This window comes from Neoarius graeffei, chromosome 2 (assembly GCF_027579695.1).
Source record: "Neoarius graeffei isolate fNeoGra1 chromosome 2, fNeoGra1.pri, whole genome shotgun sequence".
Taxonomy (NCBI): Eukaryota; Metazoa; Chordata; class Actinopteri; order Siluriformes; family Ariidae; genus Neoarius; species Neoarius graeffei.
Genome location: NC_083570.1, coordinates 9734503 through 9759550, shown reverse-complemented (window position 1 = coordinate 9759550; position 25048 = coordinate 9734503). Strand labels below are relative to the sequence as shown.

Sequence of the window (25048 nt, the reverse complement as noted above, 5' to 3'; positions counted from 1 at the left end):
AATGCCTTGTATTGACGAGCTGCTCGATCGACTAGGCACGGCTCACTTTTACTCGACACTGGATTTGACGAAGGGATATTGGCAGATCCCCTTGACTCCATTATCCCGGGAAAAAACGGCCTTTTCCACACCGTTCGGCTTACACCAATTTGTCACACTTCCTTTTGGGCTGTTTGGGGCGCCCGCTACGTTTCAGCGGCTGATGGACAGGGTCCTCCGGCCCCACGCCATCTATGCAGCCGCATATCTCGATGACATTATCATTTATAGTAACGATTGGCAGCGGCACCTGCAACACCTGAGGGCCGTCCTTAGGTCGCTGAGGCGGGCGGGTCTCACTGCCAACCCGAAGAAGTGTGCGATTGGGCGGGTGGAAGTACGGTATCTGGGCTTCCACTTGGGCAAAGGGCAGGTGCGTCCCCAAATTAATAAGACAGCAGCGATTGCGGCCTGCCCGAGGCCCAAGACCAAAAAGGGGGTGAGACAGTTCCTGGGGCTGGCTGGCTACTATCGTAGGTTTATACCTAATTATTCGGACGTCACCAGCCCGCTGACTGACCTCACTAAAAAGGGGGCGCCAGATCCAGTCCAGTGGATGGAGCAGTGCCAGCGGGCTTTCTCTGAGGTAAAGGCTGCACTGTGTGGGGGGCCACTATTACACTCCCCTGACTTTCCTCTCCCTTTTGTGTTGCAGACCGACACGTCGGACAGAAGGCTGGGGGCGGTGTTGTCCCAGGAGGTGGGGTGGAGGACCGCCCCATCCTGTACATTAGCAGGAAGCTGTCGGTGCATGAGGGGCGCTACAGCACTATTGAGAAAGAATGCCTGGTGATCAAGTGGGCGGTCCGTTACTACCTGCTTGGGCGCTCTTTCACCCTCTGTTCGGACCACGCGCCCCTCCAGTGGCTCCACCGCATGAAAGATGCCAACGCGCGGATCACCCGTTGGTATCTGGCACTCCAACCCTTCAATTTCAAGGTGGTCCACAGGCCGGGGGCACAGATGGTCATGGCGGACTTCCTCTCCCGTCAAGGGGAGGGGGAGTCGGTTGCGGGCCGGACGGGCGCCCGGCCTGAGTTGGGCGGTGGGGGTATGTGGCAGCGGGGGCGTGGTCAAGCACCAGTCTGTGACAGGAGGGCGGAGCCAGGGAAGGTGAGTGGCAGAATCACTACACCTGACGGTAATTAACCTGTGTTTGTGTGTCTCCCCAGTAACCGCGCCCTATTTAAGGAGGCAGAGGGAGAGCAGAGGAGAGCTCTTCCCGGGACAAGAACACAGCGTGTGTGTGTGTTTACCAGAATAAAGCTATATTGTTACACTGAAAAGTCTGGCAATAAAAGCCTATTTCATACCTGAAGCTTTGTCCTGCCGTCCTCTGTGCTCCACCCACACCTCAGAGAGCTCTACATGTGTATTATTATAATCAGTGTTGAAAAGATAGAACAAATTAAGTTTAATTTGGGAGTGGTACAACAAGCAAATGGCACCCATTCAGTGGAATGTCCCAAGCAGTGTTGCTGTTGGGCCGTTATTAAGCTCGAGGTGTGGATCTGGGTTTTAATCAGGTTGGATTGTCCTTTTTGTTTTCTGAGCAAGCTGCATTTACAGCTATTCCACTGTCTTCCTGATTAACACACTGTAAGAATTGTTGAAGGTGGGTGGAGCACAGAAGCATGGCAGGCCAGAACTGAGTGTTACAAAACCTTTTTATTCGAGCTTTTCAGCTTTCCCTTTCACACTCTCCCAGTCAGACACACACGCACACAAGTGTCCAGGCTGGGGAGAGCTCCCTTTCTCTGCTCTCTCTCTCCTTTCATAGGGTGCGGTCACTGGGGGAGACACACAAACACAGGTTAATTCACGTCAGGTGCAGTGATTCTGCCACTTACCTTCCCTGACTCCGCCCTCCATTCACAGACCGCCACTTGACCACGCCCCCACTGCCACATACCCCCACCGCCCGACTCAGACCGGGGAGCCATCCGGCCTGTAGCTGACTCCTCCCTCCCCCCCGACGGGAGAGGAAATCCACCACAACCATCTGCGCCCCTGGCCTGTGGACCACCTCGAACTTAAATGACTGGAGTGCCAGATACCAACGGGTGATCCGCGCGTTGGCATCCTTCATGCGGTGGAGCCACTTCAGGGGCGCGTGGTCCGAACAGAGGGTGAAAGGGCGCCCCAGCAGGTAGTAGCGGAGGGCGAGGACTGCCCACTTGATGGCAAGGAATTCCTTTTCTATTGTGCTATACCTGCCCTCGCACACCGACAGCTTCCGGCTGATGTACAGCACTGGACGGTCCTCGCCCTCCACCTCCTGGGACAGAACAGCCCCCAGCCCTCTGTCTGACGCGTCCATCTGCAAAACAAAGGGGAGAGAAAAGTCAGGGGAATGGAACAGTGGACCCCACACAGTGCAGCCTTTACCTCAGAGAAAGCCCGCTGGCATTGCTCCGTCCACTGGACCGGATCTGGTGCCCCCTTGGATACTCACCAGTATGCGATACACTCTGGCCCGATTGAGGGTGGTCCCTGGCGCATCGGGGATCTGGACCACCACGCCCACCTCCATCGCCGAGCACTGATGCTGGAGGTGCCTCGGCTCCCCGCAGCGCCAGCAAACCGGCCCAGGCTTTCTCTCTGCACCGGTGTTCCAGAGCTCACCTCACCTGAGGGGGGGGGGGGACACAGACACGGAAGTAGGAAATGGTAGGGCACTGCAGGTGCGGCGAGCCAGCTGGGGTGGAGCCAGCCCCCGCCTCCGCGGTGGGGGAATGAGGTGAGGACGAGGAACAGAAGGGGAGAGAGAGAAAGAGGGGAGAAGAGGAGACACACTGTCCTGCCGTCGGAACAGCCACCATATGGTCCTCCACCAGCACGATGGCCTGATCCAGTGACGCCGGGCGATGGCACTGGACCCACTCCGCTGTTCCTTCCGGAAGTCAGGCGATGAATTGCTCCAGCGCCACCAGGTCGACGATTCCCTCAGCGTCGCGGTTGTCAGCCCTCAGCCACCGCTGGCAGGCGTCCCAGAGTTGCTGGCCAAATGCGAACGGCCAGCCGACCTCCTCCAGGCGCAGCGCGCGGAAGCGCGACCGTTGCTGCTCCGGGGTGCGCCCCACGCATTGGAGGACGGCTCTGTGGAGGTTGGCGTAGACCAGCCGGCTGTCGGTGGGGAGTTGTAGCACGGCCAGCTGCACCTTGCTCATTAGCAGAGGGAGGAGGTGCGCCATGCACTGTTCCACCGGCCAACCCCACGCCTCTGCTGCCTGCTCAAAAAAAGCGAGGAAGGCTTCGGGGTTGTCCTGAGGACCCATCTTCGTTAGGGTGAGGTGGGGAGGGTCCGCGGCGGTGGTGGACCCCGCCGACGTGAGGAGGTGCCGGAACGCCTGGCGATCTTCCTGCTGCGCCAGCACCAGGGCTTCGAACCATTGTTCCTGCTCCTTCCAGAGGGCAACCAGCGCCTGGTGCTGGCTCTGTTGGGCCATGGCGAGGGCATGGACCGGGTCCTTGAAGGGGGAGGACTCCATAGGGCTGTTCTCTTCTGTGCTCCGTCCCAGGTTTCGGTACCACTGTATGAATTGTTGAAGGTGGGTGGAGCACAGAAGCACGGGAGGCCAGAACTGAGTGTTACAAAAAATTTTTATTCTAGCTTTTCAGCTTTCCCTTTCACACTCTCTCAGTCAGACACGCACGCACACAAGTGTCTAGGTTGGGGAGAGCTCCCTATCTCTGCTCTCTCTCTCCTTTTATAGGGCGCGGTCACTGGGGGAGACACACAAACACAGGTTAATTCACGTTAGGTGCAGTGTGTTAGGACTGGGAACTGTCTTGGCCTCTAAAGGCCGCTGCCATTGCTTTATCTTGTCATGTTTGTTTTGGCCTCTAGAGGCCACCACTGTTTTCTGTGTTTTGTGTTTGTTTTGACAGCCTTTGTTTCCATGTGCTTTTTGCCTCACCTGTTCCTCATTTCCTGCCCCACCTAGTTTCTAATTACCCTGTGTATATTTACTTCCTCAGTTTAGCCTCTTGTCACGGAGTCTTTGTGCTGCTTATGGCTAGTAACCTCTGTCTCGTGTGCCTTGCTTATGTCCTTGTGTTTTTTGGTATTTTGCTTTCTTTTTTGGACTTTGTACTTGACATTTTGGATCTTCTGAGCGTTTGCATTTTTGCCTTTTCTTTTCTTATCTTTGGCCTTTGGTTTTGACTTTGAACTTTTGGATTTTTTATTTTTTCTCGTATATCTTCTGAGCGTTGGGATTATACCTTTGTTTTTTGCCTTGGATTTTTTGCATTGTAAATAAACTGTCTTTTCTACTTTTGCCTCACTCCTCTCCACTTGAGTAATTCCCCGGTGGCCTAGTGGGGGTTTGCTGGATTACTACACCAGTGATCCGGGTTCGATTCCCAGCAAAACCCTAACACAGTGATTCTGCCACTTACCTTCCCTGACTCCACCCTCCATTCACAGACCGACGCTTGACTGCACCCCCGCTGCCACACATACATGTGTGCACACACTACCAGAGCTGGGTCAGAACACTACCATGCTGCTTTGTGGGGGTGGGGAGGAGGTTTACAATTTTAAAAAATGACAATGGGTCTTTTTCAGTTGTTTCATTTTGTAACATTCTACCAGGCGTTTATTCTATAAGTTCTACAAGTTAGTCAGTAAATCCAGTCAATTGTTTCAGAGGCATTAGGTTTTGTAAGCCACACATGTCAACCTTTATTTACCCATGCCCTTACAAAATGTGTACTTTTCCCTTACATACACCCATGAGCCCTTATACATGAGAAAAAATTCCAATATATAATCCAAAGCACCGATTGTTTTATTCCGCATTATACACTCCTATTGTCTCATCTCATTATCTCTAGCCACTTTATCCTGTTCTACAGGGTCGCAGGCAAGCTGCAGCCTATCCCAGCTGACTACGGGCGAAAGGCGGGGTACACCCTGGACAAGTCGCCAGGTCATCACAGGGCTGACACATAGACACAGACAACCATTCACACTCACATTCACACCTACGGTCAATTTAGAGTCACCAGTTAACCTAACCTGCATGTCTTTGGACTGTGGGGAAAACCGGAGCACCCGGAGGAAACCCACACGGACACGGGGAGAACATGCAAACTCCGCACAGAAAGGCCCTCGCCGGCCACGGGGCTCGAACCCAGACCTTCTTGCTGTGAGGCGACAGCGCTAACCACTGTGCCACCCCACTCCTATTGTAATAGGCATATTTATCACACTGCATCAAGTTAAAGGACCCATGGCATGGTGGTTTGTTGATGCTTTAAACGGGCTCGTGGAGGTTTCCGGATGTTATATCCGCAGCCTTTCTCGAAATGAACCCTCGGCATGTAGATATACGGTAGCCTCCTGGGAGAAAGCCCCATTTTAACGCTTTTCCCAGTGCGTCATTTTGCTAATGAGAAGCAGGAGGCGGGGAAGGGTAGAGGGTGGGGGCGGGTCTTATCATTAATATTCATGACATGTAAACGTGTTACCTCTGATTGGCTAACAGCACTGTGACGCTACCTCCAGTGGGTCAGAACAAGCGGATGTGGGTGTCTTACTATGGCGAGAGAGAAGGAACACACCGCGAAGGGAAAAATACCGTGCGCTGACATCATTAAGGTGCGACGCGAGGAAATAAAATAAATTCAACAAATGTTTGGGTTTTTACTGAACAAACAAACAAATAAATGAACGAGTGACTTAAAAAAGAATGTGGGTGTCTTTGTAAAAACTGTTTTGATTGGCTATTATAACAGAGCATGCTGCATGCTTTTTGGTTTTGCAGCGCAGAGTACCTGGTTAACTGCAGGAAGCGGTTAGCTGCACAGCTAATGTAGCCATTGCAAGGCTAACGTGGCACCGATTTTAAAACACGGCAAAACATAAGCTCATAAGTTACAGTCAATTTCCAGACTAAACTCCGTTTAACAGAGCATGCTGCATGCTTTTTGGTTTTGTAGCACAGAGTACCTGGCTGGGCGGCACGGTGGTGTAGTGGTTAGCACTGTCGCCTCACAGCAAGAAGGTCCTGGGTTCGAGCCCCGGGGCCGGCGAGGGCCTTTCTGTGCGGAGTTTGCATGTTCTCCCCGTGTCCGCGTGGGTTTCCTCCGGGTGCTCTGGTTTCCCCCACAGTCCAAAGACATGCAGGTTAGGTTAACTGGTGACTCTAAATTGACCGTAGGTGTGAATGTGAGTGTGAATGGTTGTCTGTGTCTATGTGTCAGCCCTGTGATGACCTGGCGACTTGTCCAGGGTGTACCCTGCCTTTCGCCCGTAGTCAGCTGGGATAGGCTCCAGCTTGCCTGCGACCCTGTAGAAGGATAAAGCGGCTAGAGATAATGAGATGAGAGTACCTGGCTAACTGCAGGAAGCGGTTAGCTGCACAGCTAATGTAGCCATTACAAGGCTAACGTGGCACCGATTTTAAAACACGGCAAAATGACTTAAAAGTTATACACTTACTTGTTCGGTGTTTGTTGCTGATGCGGCAGGGATGCTTGGTACGGACCCAGGCTTCAGTGACAGTTGATGTGCAAAACCTGCCCTGTACTGTCCCAAGTTGTGGAAACATTCCTCAGGAAAATGCTTCCGACAAACACACACCGTCTTAGGTAGACTCGACGGCGTATTATTGGAGTAAATAAAATTAAGCCACTGCGTCTTCAGGGGCTCTCCCATCGGCAGTAAAAACAGTCTCTTTTCTGTGTTGTCACATCCATGTACAGCACAATTTCCCTGTTTTGCTCGCTTAGGTGATGCCATGTTGTGTCCTCTATGGTCTCCTCACTACAACTGGGCGGGCAATCCATACAGTGGGTGGGAATCCAGAGGGGGGGCGTGGGGATCATCTCCCTTGCTGACGTAGTAAAGGGAAGAGCTTCTCAACGCGCCGTTTTGACGCGCCATTCTCAAATGTTGGGCATAGTTTGGTTTACACATTATGAAATTTGTAGCCACTGGGGTGACTTAAGAAGGTCAGAGGAACTCATTTTAATGTTAAAAAACCTCAGAAAGTGAAAATTTCATGCCATGGGACCTTTAAAGGGATCAAATAAGCATGTACTGAATAAAAAGAAATTTTAGATCCCAGAGAAAACAACTGAATTAAAAAGGACTATATGTACAGTCAAGTAAACAATTATCTACTAAAGAGAATGACTGAACTATAAACTTAATTATTTAATATACATTGTATCAGTAATACCAGAATTATTGATGTAAATTTTGCAAATAAAATATATTAATATTGGGTGTACCCCGCATTTCGCCCGTAGTCAGCTGGGATAGGTTCCAGCTTGCCTGCGACCCTGTAGAACAGGATAAAGTGGCTAGAGAGATAATGAGATGAGTTCATAAAAATTACACAAAGTTCTATTTGACAAGTGTTGACATCACCTACAATATTACATTCCACCGAAGAAAATTACTTGAAATATAACAGCAGGACTAAGTCGGTATGTTAATTAAAATAGTAGGTTACATGTAATAAATTAGATATAAATCATGTCAAACAGTAAATGAAGGTTAGTAAAAGTTCCATTTGAGAAGTGTTGACACCACAAGCAGTGTTCAATCCAACTAAAGATGACTGAACCACATCAAGTATATTATGTAAACAAGGATAAGTGAAAATATTAATAAATTCTCATCTCATCTTATTATCTCTAGCCGCTTTATCCTTCTACAGGGTCGCAGGCAAGCTGGAGCCTATCCCAGCTGACTACGGGCGAAAGGCGGGGTACACCCTGGACAAGTCGCCAGGTCATCACAGGGCTGACACATAGACACAGACAACCATTCACACTCACATTCACACCTACGGTCAATTTAGAGTCACCAGTTAACCTAACCTGCATGTCTTTGGACTGTGGGGGAAACCGGAGCACCCGGAGGAAACCCACGCGGACACGGGGAGAACATGCAAACTCCGCACAGAAAGGCCCTCGCCGGCCACGGGGCTTGAACCCAGGACCTTCTTGCTGTGAGGCGACAGCGCTAACCACTACACCACCGTGCCGCCATATTAATAAATTATGAAGTTAAATTGAAAATCTTCCCAGTAATTTATAACAAGAATTTAAATCTTATTCCTTTTTGGAGTGTTCTTTGTTGTACAAAGATGTTGCAGATTTGGCACTAGCTACCGTATAATATCACTGCTTGGGCAGCAGTTGTAGCTCCTCATCACAGTTCATTTTCATTTGCAGATATGCAGTTAATGTGTCTGCAGCCATATTTTTTCTGTACTCAGGATGAATTTTCCTAACCAATGTAAAAGCCCTCTCACTATCTGCATCGCTATGTGGGAGGCACAGCAAAGCAGTAAAAAGTTGTTTCAGCATTAGAAACCTGGCAACACCCAGAGCAGTTTTTACATCGAAGACCTTTCCCCAATATACATCTATTATTTTCCTGGTCAATAAAAGAAAATCAGAGCACGGCAAACATGTAGATGGTGTTAAATTGCTTCCATCCCCTACTACACATTTTAGAGACGGGTTACCAACGGTCATTACCACCATTACTCTTCATTCAATACTTTTCCAGTTTACTGATGACTGATGGTAGTAACGGGTGTTGGTCATCTGTGTCTACATATAATGTCTATCAGCAATTAAAATGTTTAGGGGAGCAAAACCAGAAATCGCCGGGTAACTACAGTTGCCGTTGTATAAACGGTATCGCCTCCCTAATCCCAGTATCGCCTCCCTAAATTATCATCATAATGGAGGAAGCTTTCCTACATGCAAACAGGAAAAACTTTTTTTTTTAAAAATTTTTAAAAGACCCACAAAAGCTTACCTATGCAGTCTTTGAATCCAGAAACTTTTTTTTAATGCTAGCTGTGAAAAATAGTCTGCCACAGTCGGGGGAATGTTGTGTTCCACGAGAAATTGGCAGAACATAACTTCTGTAGCCGTCACAGAAGTCTGGGCAGTCTGAGCCAATAGACTTAAATGACTGAGAAAACCATGTGCAACTATAAAACTACATAAATCGAAAGTTCCGTTTCATTGGGCATGCGTGTTTGAAAAAATAAATGGTGGATGCTAAGAAAATTCTTGGAGTAACGGAAAAAAAATCTGATATAAAACGTAATTTTCCCTTATGAAAATCAGTGTACGCCGTATTAGCCAAAAAAATTGCATTTTCCTGTACAAAATACAGGGAAACCGTATAACTTAACATGTATGTGTAAGCGTTGTGGCAATAATACAACAATACACTGACAGAAAATGTACTTTAATACTTAAATATTTTTCAAAGCAAATACTGCAGTACTTTAACTGAAGTAAAAATTTGACTGTCCAACTTTCACTTGTATCGGAGTAACATTTGACCAGTGGGATCTGTACTTTGACTTAAAGGTCATAGGCAACGGTTTTCAACTTATGCACCTTTGAAACTTTACATGTTAAAAAACCATCTGTAATTTTCTTCAGGTCCCAAGAAGTATTGTTAATAAGTAATAATTAAAATAAGTTAGAATAAGCGCGGATCGTGGCGAATTTCTGTTAGGCGATTTTCATGACCACTCAGCGCGTGACATCATTTAAGCCAAACAAAGCGCTTGAGTTGAGTTCACTTCCATTTACTTACATTGCCGTTTGGCTTGAGTGCAGACGTGCATTCAGGAATTTCCAAAGAAAAACCATGCCTTATTGTTGTGCAGTGAACTGCAACAACGGGACCAGTTCAGGAAGAAGTTTTTACCTTTTTCTGAAAAAGGAGAAGAGGCAGGGTGAGAGGGTTGGTCTTTTTCTGGAAGAGGAGACGAGGCTTAGAGTGGATTGTGCGCGTGAAGCGGGAGTTTTGGCTTTTTCCGAAAGAGGAGACGAAGCAGAGAGAGTGGATCGTGCGCAGTCAAAGAAGAAATGGACCAGCAACGCTCAAGAAAAAAGAGAAGATTGGAGGTAAATATTTTTAACTTTTTCATTTAAATGCTCGGTAGTTGAAAAAAAAATCATTGACAGACGAGATGAGATGTCAGGCCTGATATATTGACACCAGGAAATACTGCAGATGGCAGGCTAACGTGGCCTACCGGTGCACTGTCAAGTTATCGTGACCTATATCCACTATGGCTTCGCAATGGCCATAGGTTCATACATATATGGTTTCACCTCTCGATATTCAATTTGGAGAGTTCCTACTTCAAAATCGCTATCGCTTTCAAACATTTTTCACAACCTCTCACAACCAAAGTCCGTACATGTGTGCTCGGTTCGCAAGTGAACACAGAACTGCTCCCAGTCTGTTTGCCTTGAATGATGTCACGACGACGGTCCCCTGGTGGTGAAAGTGCGCGTAAGTGAGATGTAAACAAAACTTCGGTATTTGCCCAAAACAGTATATTTAACCCATTTTATTAAATTTTAGGGTGCAAATTAGACACTAGGAAGATTGAATTCGCTTTTTGGGTCATTCTTTGAGACAATAAAGTTGATATTCTACGTTTCACCTCTGACCATTGCCTATGACCTTTAAAGGAGATACGCAGAACCTTTATTTTTCATTAAATTTCTGAGTGGATAGTATCTCCATTCTTGACTCTTGTATGCTGCATAAATGGGAATAAAAAAATATTTTTTTGAGAGTTAAAATCGATCTCAAACTTGGCATTGGAGCTGCCCCGCTGAGCCAGCTAGCCCTGAGTGTGTGACGTCACTGCAGTAATCAGTTTTAAGGCCGAGGCCTTTTACAACCATAGACCAAAGTCATATCAATAAAAATTTATGGTGAAAGTAAGAAATACCATTACCGACTTGCTCAACTAAGACTGATTTGACTTCATTGATTGTGGGTTGACTCTCATTAAAACAGGACAGGGGTTATAACTTAGGCAACATGCATGTACATGCATGCATTTTCACTGATAAAACATAAAAGGCAAATTAAATAATCAGATGAACTGAGACAATCACATTCTGAAGCAAATTAAATAATCTTATACCGCTAACTTAAACACACAATACAAGTTACATGCATTAAATTAAATGCAGGTAAACAACGTGTTGTTTATGTTGTTTTTTTATCCAAATGAGAGTCGGAGCTTACCCATCTGTGTTCTCACTTCTTGAAGGCCGATCTTGTGGCTGATTGTTTTGAAACAATCTGACTTTCAGTTGTTCGTTCAGTTCTCCATTCATTCGCTTCTTCCACGTAAGGGCGAGATGGCAGCAATATCCAGTTTAGAAATCAGACAGCTGCTCCACTCATTCTCTCCATATGGAGTACTCCGCCATTACTGCTCAGCTCAGGCAATTACTAAAACCCGGGATGGAACGGGACGTCACCTGTTTTAGCAACAACCATGGGGAGGTCAGTGCCCGAGCGATATGTCCCGTCCTGTCCCATTCCATCCCGGGTTTTAGCAACAACCCTTGGCTCACGCTCCAGGAGGACTGGTGCAACTGAACTCCCTTAAAAAATAAATAAATACTTTCCTTTTCTTGTTTTCTTTTTCTTTACTTGTTGATACTGCACCCTGTTTCAATACGGACTTATAGCCAACTTCTCGCAAAACGCGTCCAAATCTTTGCAGTTTGAACATTCTTGGGCCATGAATGCAACGTAAATCCACCTTCTGTCATGTTGCTGGCGGGTGCAGCAACACATCTACATGGCATGGCGATAAATTAGCTCAAAATGGAGGATCGGAGTTGCAATTAGCTGTGTTTTAGTATAGCGGAAATGGCGATGAGACCGATAGACTTCCTGCTGTGATATTACGGACGTCAAGGTCATTCACTCAGACTGCTACCTATATAAATTGCTTTAATCGTAAAATTACGATATTAGATTTATTGTTAATGCTTAAAACTATTCCTATGCCATTCTTGAGGTCTCAAGGCATTTATAAACGAAAGTGAAGCCATGGCTCTGTGTATACACTACCATTCAAAAGTTTGGGGTCCCTTTGAAATGTCCTTATTTTTGAAAGAAAAGCACTGTTCTTTTCAATGAAGATCACTTTAAACTAATCAGAAATACACTCTATACATTGCTAATGTGGTAAATGACTATTCTAGCTGCAAATGTCTGGTTTTTGGTGCAATATCTACATAGGTGTATAGAGGCCCATTTCCAGCAACTATCACTCCAGTGTTCTAATGGTACAATGTGTTTGCACATTGCCTCAGAAGGCTAATGGATGACTAGAAAACCCTTGTACAATCATGTTAGCACAGCTGAAAAGTTTAGCTCTTTAGAGAAGCTATAAAACTGACCTTCCTTTGAGCAGATTGAGTTTCTGGAGCATCACATTTGTGGGGTCGATTAAATGCTCAAAATGGCCAGAAAAATGTCTTGACTATATTTTCTATTCATTTTACAACTTATGGTGGTAAATAAAAGTGTGACTTTTCATGGAAAACACAAAATTGTCTGGGTGACCCCAAACTTTTGAATGGTAGTGTATGCTTTAAGTAATGAAGTTGGGTACTTTGTCCACCTCCATCCATTATCTGTAGCCACTTATCCTGTCCTACAGCGTCACGGGCAAGCTGGAGACTATCCCAGCTGACTATGGGTGAAAGGCGGGGTTCACCCTGGACAAGTCACCAGGTCATTGCAGGGCTGACACAGAGACAAACAACCATTCACACTCACATTCACACCTACCGTATGGTCAATTTAGAGCCACCAATTATCCTAACCTGCATGTCTCTGGACTGTGGGGGAAACCGGAGCACCCGGAGGAAACCCACATGGACACGGGGAGAACATGCAAACTCCACACAGAAAAGCCCTCACCGGCCACTGGGCTCGAACCCAGGACCTTCTTGCTGTGAGGAGACAGTGCTAACTACTACACCACCGTAATTATGGAATTACGTATGGATATCAGAATGTCACATTTATATAACTATATTTTAATCAAATTTAGCTCCATTAGGTGAGTGATTAACTAATTTAGTGTTATAAATGAGACATTTCTGCACCTCTAATGGTGTGTGTGTGTGTGTGTGTGAGAGAGAGAGAGAGGTTTTGATGTGTGTGTAGGTGTACCTAAGGAGGTTGAATTAACCTCCTTCAATATAAGGTTGAATATATATATATATATATATATATATATATATATATATATATATATATTAAACCTCCTTCAGTACACACTACACACAGACCAAAACTCACTCTCTCTCTCTCTCTCTCTCTCTCTGTGCACTTATAAGGGAGAACATGGCCCACTCTGCACTGTGGAGAACAGCTGAAATAATCCTGATCTGGGGGTAACAGTGAAATGAGTGAGCACGGGGAACACATTTACCTCATTATTTAGCTTATTATTTGTTCATTCTTTCGTGTGAATGTTTGTTTATTTAATTAAAAACACACTTGGAATAAAAAAAAAATGCCAAAAACAAAAAAATAGCTTCATTAATTAATTACCATATTATATATGTAATGCTTCTAGATGATAATATATATTATCTTATTTTAAACACTTTCTATTTCATTAGATTTTGGTTAAAAATGAGTGCCATGTGAACTTATCGACTGGATTTAGCAACTACTAATGCCTTCAGCAACGACAGTACGATTGCCTTTAGCAGCTACTAATGCCTATATCGGGGACGCAAACTGCAAAGACGCTCTTTGTCCTGTTGCTCTTTAGACTCCTTCTTACGAGTGAGTTCGGGAAAACCACATACAGAGACAACGTTCGTTCCTGAAGAGAGTCTCTCAACTCTCTCTTTAGCTCTAAAGGGCAACGTTATCAGGAAACCCACCCCGAACCAGATTACGACCATCACTGAAGATAAATTTAACACTCTATTCATCAGAACACAGACAATTTTAATCAGCTTTTACAGAATCCTTCTGATTGATACACACACTGAAATTAAAGGTCAAATTATATCACTGACTAAAGCACCCGTTTCTAGATGGGAAACTATAATTAAGATTTAATTCGGGAAAGATTTCTAGTTCTCACCTGTTTCTCGGCTCTTTCTGCTGTGGCTGAGACAGTATCGTGACCTTTGTGATGATCCATTGTACACAAATAACAGATGCAGGTTTGATCAGTACGACAGTAGATCTCAATCAGCTTGTTATGTTCAGAGCAGATCTTCTCTTGGAGTTTTGCTGAGGCTTCAATTAATGTGTGTTTTTTCAAAGCAGTAACTTCAAGATGAGGTTTCAGGTGAGTTTCACAATAAGAAGCCAGACACATCAGACAGGACTTGACGGCTTTGTGTTTTCTCCCAGTGCAGAAATCACACTCCACATCTCCAGGTCCAGCGTAACAGTGAGCAGGAGAAGCAGCTTGGACTTCAGTCTTCTTCTTCAGTTTCTTCACCACTTCATCCAGCATGTTGTTTCTGCGTAGAACAGGCCTTATAGTGAAAGTGTCTCTGCACTGAGGACAGCTGTAGACGCCCTTCTGATCCTCCTGATCCCAGCAGCCATTAATACACACCTTACAGAAACTGTGACCACAGGAGATAGTCACCGGGTCCTTCAGGAGATCCAGACACACTGGACACATGAACTGGTCCTGAGCTACTGAAATACTGGCCTCTGCCATTTTCCTGAAATCGCAACGAGAGAGAGAGAGAACAGTTTGTTTTCTCTGAAATGACGAGTCACTTCCTGTTTGTGTGTGTGAAAGAGCAATAGAGGAAGAGGGGGAGCACAAACACAGAGAGGTCATGAACACTCCTCTATTAACCATTTAATCTCCCTTCAGTGCAGAAATATAACCCATGTGGCCGCACTGATTAGGATTAATTTCATGACATTTTATGAGAGTTGATTCAGTGGACTCAACTAAAATGTCCAAAATAAAAGTAAAAAAAAAAATCATCATTCAGAAAAATCTGGAAGTCCAACTCTCTTCATCTAAAGGGTTTGAACACAAACACAGTCCATCTCTTTTGTTTTCTCCATCACAACACACACTCCTGACCTTCACTAATTCACACATTCCCTCCTCTTTCTTGTCGAATTCAGGAAGAAACTTTCTGTTCAGGAAATGCAGAAGAGAACGTCACGATATTAATGAATCAGCAGCCAGAAAGATAAAGGTTTAGATGATAAAAAGATGATGTTTTATTGATCATTTAAACAAGTTACAGGAAACTTGTTTTCCTTTTTTATCTGTGTATTTTGTGTATAATTGTGTACAACTGTGTCCAATTCGGTTGGCAGAGACATGTTTATCACTGTCAGTCATCTGCTTTGGTTCATTATCCTTCTGAAAAATCCACTTCTGTTGATTGAATCATTTCTCTGCAGATTTCTGAAAGTTCATGACGCCGTTATTGAACACAAGCTCACCAACAGCGCTGTAGGAGAAACAGCCCCAGCCTCCTCCGTGCTTTATAGTACCTTAGTGCAGTTTGGTTGGAATTCTTCTCCTGGCTTTCTACACACAAACACTCGACCACCACATCCATCCAAGTGCAGTTTGGATTCATCTGAAAATAAGACGCTTCTCCAGAAGCTGCTGTGTTTCTTTTGCAGATGTCACCTTTATTTTCTTCTTCTTGAGGCTGATGAATGGTTTCTGCTGCGTTACTCTTCCTCTGTCCCCATGCTCCATGGTCCTGATTTGAATCGTATCTCATCTAGTTGTATCTGCTAATTCTCATCGAGACCAAGACTTGTTGCTGTTTCTCGGCTGTTTTTCTTGATTTTAATCACAATTTTGCTGCCCAAATCAGCTGGTGGTATTTCTGGGGCTGCCTGTACGTTATCTGTTTTCATTCACAAATCCTTCTTCTTTTATCAAGTTTTGCTGATCAGGTGACTGGAGCGGCTTCTTTCTGCAGCCATGTTATGACTAAAGAGTGGCCTTCTTTATTCATTTAAAGCGGATGTGTATGTAGTCGATTCCCTTCAGGTTCATACAGGTGTCTCGAGCAGAGTACATGGTGGAGCATCACATTAACTATGGATTCACTGGAACGACCAGAATAATATTAACAGGGTACCCCCAGGATTGTTAAACCAAAATTTAAGACTTTTTAAGACTTTTTTAATGCCATTTCAAGTGAAATTTAATATCTTTGTTGCACTCATTAGGGAAGAATAAATCATATTGAGCACCAGATTAAACCTCAAATAATTACTATTTACGAGTGTTTGAAATAACAAAATTACATTTATTAAAATAATCAATCAGAATTCATTCTACTCACACCCCCTGGACACCATGCAGAGGAGAGCACCCCCATGTAAGTCCAGACAATCACCCCTCATACACACACACACACACGCCAGAGAAGCATTCAAAAGACAAAAAGTTGAGGTCTCATTTTCGGCTGTGCTGCTAACGTTACTGGGTGTTGTTGGCACACAGTACTGTGCTATAGCTGCCTGCTTCTGAATTGTGGATGCAAACGAAATATGTTTACCACTTTTCATGTGAGAATCCAGAGCTGTAAGCCCCATTGTCCCTAGTTGAAAGGTTTTTTTACACAAAGTGCATAATCAGGGTTCCTACAGATATTTTATGTTGAATTTACTACCTTTTTACTACCTTCACAATTTTTTTTACTACCACAGCGACAATTTGGATTTGGACATTTTCTCACAATTTAACAAGGTAATCTTTGAGTGTATGTGTTAGTCCAAGTGAATGTGCTACATAAGTTAGTGACAACTCTACCCAAAGAGTTGGATTGATGAGACAAGATAGAAAGAAAATCTGAACGTACCGGTAGTGTAACTCTTTCCCTTTGGACACATAATAGAACCTCCCATTGCTAGGGCTACACATGCAGTAATGCATATTTGCATAAAAGAAAACAAACTTCCACATACAAGTTATAATTTTATTGAACTGTGAAACTGTGGCCCATAACCTCTTAACGGGTACACAGATTTGCACTAAACCTTGTATGTCAACACTTCACATTAGGTACAAGATCTGATTACATTTTGTCGGCCAACACTTTCAAGATGGCCAACATTTTGTTTGTGGAATAATCTTTTGAACAGGTGAACAGATTTGCACAAAAAATCTTATGTGCTTAGGTACATCAACTCATTACATTTAGATCAGGTCAAATGGCAAACACGAACCCACACACACACAAAGCGCACACACATGACAAAGACAAGACACACACCCTAAAGATACAAAACACACATAACCCAAGCCCTATTTTGGCAGTCTCTCAACACATTGCCAAGTTTGCTTAAGATAGTCATTTGCACCAGTCCTGTAGTCGTGAAGGCCCGTGGGCAGAGTCAACACCTTCCTCCCAGAGATCAGTGTTTTAGAGGGTTAATCTTAATCATTTCAACAGTTCAACAGATTTTCTCATCACATTTTGGACGCCTCAAATGGCGCGCACACAACGCACCAGGCGCGCGCGCACACAATGCATTACATGTGCCTCGATCAACTTTTCAATGAGCGCCTCTCGCCGATTGCCATCTACCGCCTTTAGCCAGTCTTTAAAATCAGGTTCCTCCAGCCAGAGGTCTGAAAATTTGCATTTCCCCATTGTTTAATTCTCGTGCAGATGTCGCCAGTCGGGTCAACAGATAGATTCGACTAGAGCCGTATAAACAAAGTCAGTCTCGTACTAAACAATCTCTGGTATAAATTTATACTGGATTCGACTGTTATTGGAATTCGATGCGCATGCGCCACCAACTCCTCACTGCGGTCCTCCTCGATACATAAAAATAAATTCGACCAAATGTAGTAATTTATGGATATTATGGCATGCAGGTTAATTAAACGAATTAGAAAACACATAGGCCCAGTTGGATGGGGGTCAAAAAAATTTACTACCACGTCAGATTACGTTTACTACCTTTTACTGGCCATAATTTAGCCTATTTTAATTAACTACCTTTTAAAACCCCGCGGGAACCCTGATAATGCCTCACGGTCATTATTTGGAACCCCCTTAACCCAGGCGTATTTAGGGTCGAGCGGCCACTTCGGGTTGAATCTGCACTTCCCCATGCTCTCTCCCCCTCACCCTCTCTGCTCTATGCGCCTGCTGCTCTCGTTTCGTGTGAACCCTTTACGGCGCGACGTGAATTTCCCGCTGTTTGCGTGTGAACGCCAGGGCAGCGCAAAACATTTTAGATTTTGCTTCATTTTCATCACAGAGAATTTAATCTAGGTTACGCAACGATGTTAGACTTTCTTTGGAAAATTAAGACCTCCGTGGAAAAAATTAAGACTTTCAAGATGAAATTTAATACTTTTAAGGCCTTAATTCTGGAAAATGAAATTCAATACTTTTTTAATACTTTTAAGACTCCGCGGGTACCCTGGATTGTGTTGGATCAGTATGTAGGTGCTGGATCAGCCATATTTGTAGGCTAAGAGCGTTCATGGGGAATGGAGTTTGTGGTGGAGATCAGCGAGTAGGTCAAGGATGTGAAGGAGAAGACGCAAGTAAGTCACATGTCCGTGATACCTGAGAGTACGGAGTGACGCTGGCAAACTGCTGATGAGGCTCGAGCAGCTGGATCAGCTCCAGAGATCTCTTTGCTCTTTCCGCGATCAGTTCGATGTACTCGTCTGCGTTTGAGGCGAACTGATACGCGGCCTGCTTGGAGCTGAAGCTGTAATATTTCTCCCTGTGCTTCAGGATGCCGATGTTCGGATTGCCTTTGGAAAGGAACAGCAGCAGACTGAGCTTCAGAAATATGGACGTCTTGCCTTAAAGCGTGTCCTTTATTAATTATATTTAAAAGTCGGTTTAATTACAACCCTAATTCCAAAAAAGTTGGGACACTGTGTAAAACATAAATAAAAACAAAATGACAATTTGGAAATCATGGAAACCATGTATTTCATTGAAAATAGTACAAAGACAACATATCAAATGCTGAAACTGAGAAATTTTATTGTTTTTTGAAAAATCTATGCTCATTTTGAATTTGATGTCAGCAACACATTTCAAAAAAGTTGGGACAAGGGTGTGTTTACCACTGTGTATCACCTCTAATTTTAACGAAACTCTATCAACCTTTGGGAACTGAGGAGACCAACCGCTGTAGTTTTGAAAGAGAAACATTGTCCCATTCTTGCCTGACGTACAATTTCAGTTGCTCAAGAGTTCGGAGTCTCCTTTGTCGTATTTTGCGCTTCATAATGCACCAACTGTTTTACATGGGAGACAGATCTGGACTGCAGCAGGCCAGTTTAGCACCTGGACTCTTTTCCTACAGAGCCATGCAGTTTTAATATGTGCAGAAAGCAGTCTTGCTGAAATAAGGAAGGCCTTCCCTGAAAAAGATTTCGTCGAACACCAAAAGCAAATATGGAAACAAACAAAGTAGGTCGAATTAATGACTGAAGAACGAGGAGCTTCAACCAGAGATGTTTCACTTTCAGTGTTTTAATGCTGTAGTGTCACTTTACATCACAAATTTGTTTCTTTTGGGGAGCTGAATACGTCTTGGTCTAAACACTGTCTAGTCGTATGAACGCTCTAATATTCGGACTATAAAAAAACCAGAGTGTAAAACTGGAGAAAGAAAAGCTTCGCTATGAACCTGGGAGCAAGAGGCTGTTCTTCTCGACAAGAGTGTATCCACACACCCCTGTACTGCAGGAAGAGCTGCTCAAAGTTCGCCGTGCTCTCGGGCAGAATCCACTCGGACGATTTCATCTCCTCTGGATCAAGCCGCTCCTCTGAAAAAGAGAAAATGAGTGCTACACTACACACTACACATGATGAGTGATAATGTAGAAATGAAATGCGCTCGCTCAAAGACGTAAAGCTGTAATGCTCAAGTTTTTTCCGATGTCTTCAGGCCAGAGGAGTTTACGCTACACTTCTTGGACATAACAAGCTGCCCACTAACAAGATGCTGTTCTGTAATGAATAAAAAGCTCGTGATGTCAGAACGTACCTGAGCTCTCAGCAGCTCTCTCTGCGTCAGATTTGACGGTTTCACCGCGGAGCATCTGATCCAACTGAACGTTCTCGAGAAGTTGCGACTGAGCCGAGAGGAACGGCCTCAGGTTGAACGCCATGCTCCGGAGCATGTTCAACAAGACCATCTCATCCTGAAGCCCCGCCCACAGCCTGGCCAACGCTGTGAAATGAGGCTAATGGGAGGGATTTAAAATGATCAGACTGAAAATGATGCTAGCAAAGAGTTTTCGACAGAGCAAAGGAACACTTACTGTACGAACAATCTGTGGTTGGTAGAAGAGAGCAACACTTGGGAGGTTGGTACGGCAGTTTTGGCGTGAACTGTGGCCTTCAGCACCTTCATCCTCGACATGAGGTCAGTGTGAAGAGCCTCCACTTGCTTTGCACATGTGATCACATCCGCCTGGTGGAGACAAATGAACTACGTTTTATTACGTTACGTGACTTTTACTCTTAATGATTATTAGCGAAAGTTAGCCATAATAAGAATAAAATAGTAACAGAAATTTAAATGTTTTCCAATAACTTTTATTCTAATCGTTGGCTTGAACATTTAGATGTCTCTGTAACTCACCAGTATGATTTTGAGGAAGGCTTCATGTTGGCGTACATTGTACAGGGCCTGTGTGAGCAGGTCCCTGTTTAGCTCGGCATCAGTGTCGGATTCAGAGCGTCTCTCCAGCAGAGTGGTGTAGCGCCAAGCCAAACGTTGCGTCCCTTCCAGTTCACGCTCTATATCTGTGCTGACAGCAGGAAGAGCCTCGTTCAGGACGGCCAGCACTTCACGAGAGAGCCACGACGACCAGGATTGCACATCAACAATGTAACACAGAAGACATTACCACGATTACTTCAAAAAAACCTTGCTCTATAAACATGTACAGTTTCTTACAAGCCTGTATTCTGTCAATATGTGTGGATTTCTGAACATTTGTTACAATAATTAAATTAAATCCTACAGTAATTATAAATGTACAGTGTGTCACAAAAATGCATAAACCTGACCGAGTTCCTCTTAGACCTGCGGCAAACTATTAGGGGAGAGCGAGGTAAGATGAGCCACTTTTTACATTTTTCATCATAACTACATTTTAAAGCCATTTTTGCTTCCAGTCTACACACCATACCAAATTTCAAAGTGTACTGTTACTATCTGAGCAAAAAATAATTGATAAGCTCTTATGGTTAGAGTGATATTACCTCTTGAAAAAAAAATGTCAAGTGGCTCAACTTACCCCATGCACGGGGTAAGATGAGCCACTGTGTGGGGTAAATTGAGCCAACACAAAACATGTTAGGTTAACAAAGTAAACAGCTTTTATTATTTGAAGTGCAATCAATGAATCAAGTCAAGTCAAGCAAGTGGGGGATAGGGCCGTTGCATAGAGAAGTGGAGATGAAGAGAGAGGTGATAGAACGAGATGGGATAGGGAGGGATAGATAGATGGACAGAGAGAGAGATATGCGTAGATAGATAGAAAGAGGGATGGTTAGAGAGGGAATGAGAGATATACTATATTATAGAAATTACTAAAACAGTAGAGCAGTGCCAAAAAATCTTATTTCTTTCAGTAGGTTAAAACATTGCTAAAACATGCAGCAATCATTCCATCAATCATTCAATCATTTCATCATTATTCAATGTTCCAAGCATTCAAATTGCAAGGGAACACCATTTGCCTCTCCCTCCGTGCTGTCCCCCCAACAGTAAAGGGGCGGGGCAATTTTTTCACAATATCCTGTCTTGACAGGACAGCCTCATCTTTCTCTTTGAAGACAAAGGTTGGCTTTCTTGCAGAGCCATGGCATGACCGGCTTCTTTTGAGAAATCTTGCCTCTATTTCGAAGACATCCAATTTGATTATCTGGCCAATGAAGTAATGCACTTTCACCAACTTGGTCTCTACCTCTCCATTCTTTATCTTTTCAATGAACCTAGTCAGAGTCATCCTGTCCAAATGCATATCCCTCGCCACAGCCCGAATAGGCCTGCCTTTCCTGACTTCCTCTGCGGCTCTCTCCAAAACTGCACGGGATTGTGCGGCCCTGTCTGTTTTTCTTTTGTATGAGTGTGGCATCATGCACACCTGTAATAACAGAGGGCATTATTTTATTTATTAAAAACCTTTTAAACACATTATTTATATTAACATATTATTTATTTGTTTATTTGTTGTTGTTGTTGTCATATATGACCAGTAAATGTGAAAACTTAAGTGTCATCCATATTGGGTAAGCTCAGCCACCAATGGGGTAAGTTGAGCCAGTGGCTCAACTTGCCCCACATCTAATGGCTCATCTTACCCCGTGGCCACCATTTTGTAGAAAAATGCTAATAAAGGGGATTAGGCTAATCAAAATTATTTTTATTAGCATTCATATCATAGCTTAGAAAGCCACTAACTTAACCCTAATGTGTCTAAATATTATTCTACTTTTGTCTTCTCTAAATCATCTTCACTGTGGACAAACATGGAATTGACTTAGAAAGCACAAAAACACATTTTTATAAATATCTCCCTCACCTAGTTTGACATGTGGTGCTCCTCTCCACAAGTGTAAGTAAATGGTCCCGCCCCTCTTTGAATGTGGTCACATGGTCACATTTGTTTACTGTTTCTTAGAAACAGGGGGTGGCTCATCTTACCCCCTGGCTCATCTTACCCCACTCTCCCCTACTATTAGACATAGGACTTGAGCTCAGCCAAAACTTAACCAAACACACCAAAAAAGCAACAGGGCAAAAGATTTTGTAAGGGATTAGTGGCAGGCTGCCAGGTCGCTCCGTTGTGTGTAGCTGTCGATGTTGATTTTAAAAGTAACAAAGTAAATTACACTTAAGTCTGAGTGAAAAATACTGTAGCGAGCGTGCAGCATGGAAGAAGAGTCTGGAGACAGAAATCTTAGTTTCTCGGTTGTTAGCCTGTAGCTCTCGATAGATAGCACTGGCTTGACTGCTTTATTAGCATTCGCTAACACTACTGATGAACGCTATACTGGCTGGAAGGTGACTTCACTGCTGCGCCGACTCACAGTTAAGCTTGCATTGGCCTTCGAGAAGGCTGAGGGTGATACATTTTTAGTCCCTCCAACTATAAATCAAAATCTGATTGGTTAATTAATTCATCTGTCACTTCCTACATAAACATACACTGCCATGGCCTTCTGTCCCAGCAATGAAGTCCTAACCAATGAGTGAGCAGCTCTGAACTCTTCTCAGCCTAGACACAACAAACAAAATCTCATTGGAGAACTCGATTTTAATGTTTTCAGGACAGTAACCCTTTCACTTCTGAAGCAAATGTGATAGAAAATGAGGCCAAATCAGAATTAAGAGAGAATAATTATAATGAAATTATGAAAGAAATTAAACATAACATTTGAAATGCTGATACGTTTAGGCTTCTCTGAACGCCGAGAAGGCCCTGACTGTTCCCTTCTGTCTTACACCACAGCAATTTATTGACGATTACATCAATAAATGTCTTACAGAACAATTCGCCATACTTTCTATCCATTTCTATTTACATTTTTGAACTTGTGGGAAACAAGTGAGTTCCCGTTCTCACTCACATTCCTGCCTTTGCGGTTAATGAACGTCAAAAAACATCATCGTAAACTCTTCTGTCCTGAAGATGAGCGAAAGTTGAATAAATGTCTCCTTACCTTCAAGAACTGTTCAGTGATTTTCAATTTGGTTTACGTAGAGCATCCCGTCATTTAACTGAATGTTAACGTACCAAAACGAGCATGTTAATGTAAATCTGCATGACTGTCAGAGCTGCTGTTATAAAATGAATCACGATGGCGAGCGTTAATTAGAACGCGAGGTGAGATGCACTCACGGTCCTCGATGCTCTCTCCTCCTTTCCCGCTGTCCTTGTTGAAGAGGCGAATCCCGGTGACGATCATGGTGAGCTCATTCAGCTGCTGTTCTTTATCACGCCTGAGCAGAGACATGAAGGCGGCCAGCTCTGATGGAGGGAACACACTCTGCAGTGCGGCTAGAACAAACACACAGACGTACCGTAAGAAGAGGAAGGTCTTGTGCTACGGTGAAATGGTGGTCCGAGAAACCAATTTCATAGCTGCCAACATTCCGAAATTGTAAATAGTAATACAAGGTTGGGTACTGAGTCTTGGTGGGGGGTCGGGGGGCTTTGCCCCCCGCCACCAAAGCTTTCTAGCAAAACTACCCTGAAAAAAAAAAAAATCACACAAACAAAATAGTTTGACAAAATTTATTCTACAAACTAAACTATCATCTTACATTAATTTGCAAAGTTCTTTTCAACAATGCATGAAAATAGTCAGTGAATCAGGCAAAAACTTCAAACAATGCAATTAGCAGATATAACTTTTGACAAAGTACACATTAGAGAAATAGACCAGAGCTTACTCAGTCAACAGTTGATGTTATTGCACCACAAACTTGGCAATATCTAACACCATTCATTCATTAGTCACAAACAAAAATGAATTAAGAATATTACATCAATGAAAGTTGATACAAAAAAATATTATGAACTTTGTCATCAAAATTAAATATACAACAAAATGTGAAAATTGGCAATGAATATGGCACTTCAAAGATAAAAAACAAGCTGAGCCCAAAGCAAATTACAGTAGCTAAAAATACTAAGTGAAACAGCTCAAAAAAGTGTCAATTTCCACTTGCTTCTTCACATGACTACAAATCAAAACTGAGCGGGGGCTAGGTTAGAGCAGTCAACGCAAGTTGGCATTTAGAGTGAGGGCACACAATTTTACCTTTCCATCCTTGCTTTAAAATTATGATTTTAGGCATACACAAATAATGATGGCACAAAATCTGGACTGCTTGAGTCAAGTGAGACCTCTCCTACAAACAAAATTGCATGCAAAGGCCAAACAAAATAATGTGTGTTTCCTGGGTTTTCAAAATAGGGTAGGTAGGTAGGAAAAAAAAAATGTGTTTATCCCAAAAGTTTACAACAAATTTTCTAGGGTAGGCAGGAAAAAGTGAGAAGTTTCCTTTGAAAACTTTTTTTTTTTTGCGAAATACTCGTTCAAAACTAAACCTAGTCATCAGATATCGTTGATGATATAAGGATGCACTTGTATATAAATTGTTCTAATAATGATGGCATACTTTCATTTTCCAGGTAAAATG

At 43.8% G+C, this 25048-nt stretch overlaps 2 protein-coding genes and 1 pseudogene across 3 annotated transcripts in view; 1 reads left to right on the top strand and 2 right to left on the bottom strand.

Moving 5' to 3' along the window:
• The window catches only part of LOC132880071 (tripartite motif-containing protein 16-like), a 29405-nt gene extending 14791 nt beyond the window's left edge, over positions 1 to 14614 (bottom strand). For both annotated transcript variants that reach the window (XM_060913766.1, XM_060913768.1), the window contains exon 1: positions 13971 to 14614. In XM_060913766.1, coding sequence (XP_060769749.1) covers positions 13971 to 14564 — 594 coding nt within the window. In that variant the 5' untranslated portion in view covers positions 14565 to 14614. The remainder of the gene's footprint in view (positions 1 to 13970) is intronic.
• The window catches only part of LOC132880229 (E3 ubiquitin-protein ligase TRIM47-like), a 191900-nt gene that overhangs the window by 67862 nt on the left and 98990 nt on the right, over positions 1 to 25048 (top strand). The gene's annotated exons all lie outside the window — the stretch shown is intronic.
• LOC132875514 (cilia- and flagella-associated protein 206-like) lies at positions 18379 to 23892 on the bottom strand (annotated as a pseudogene).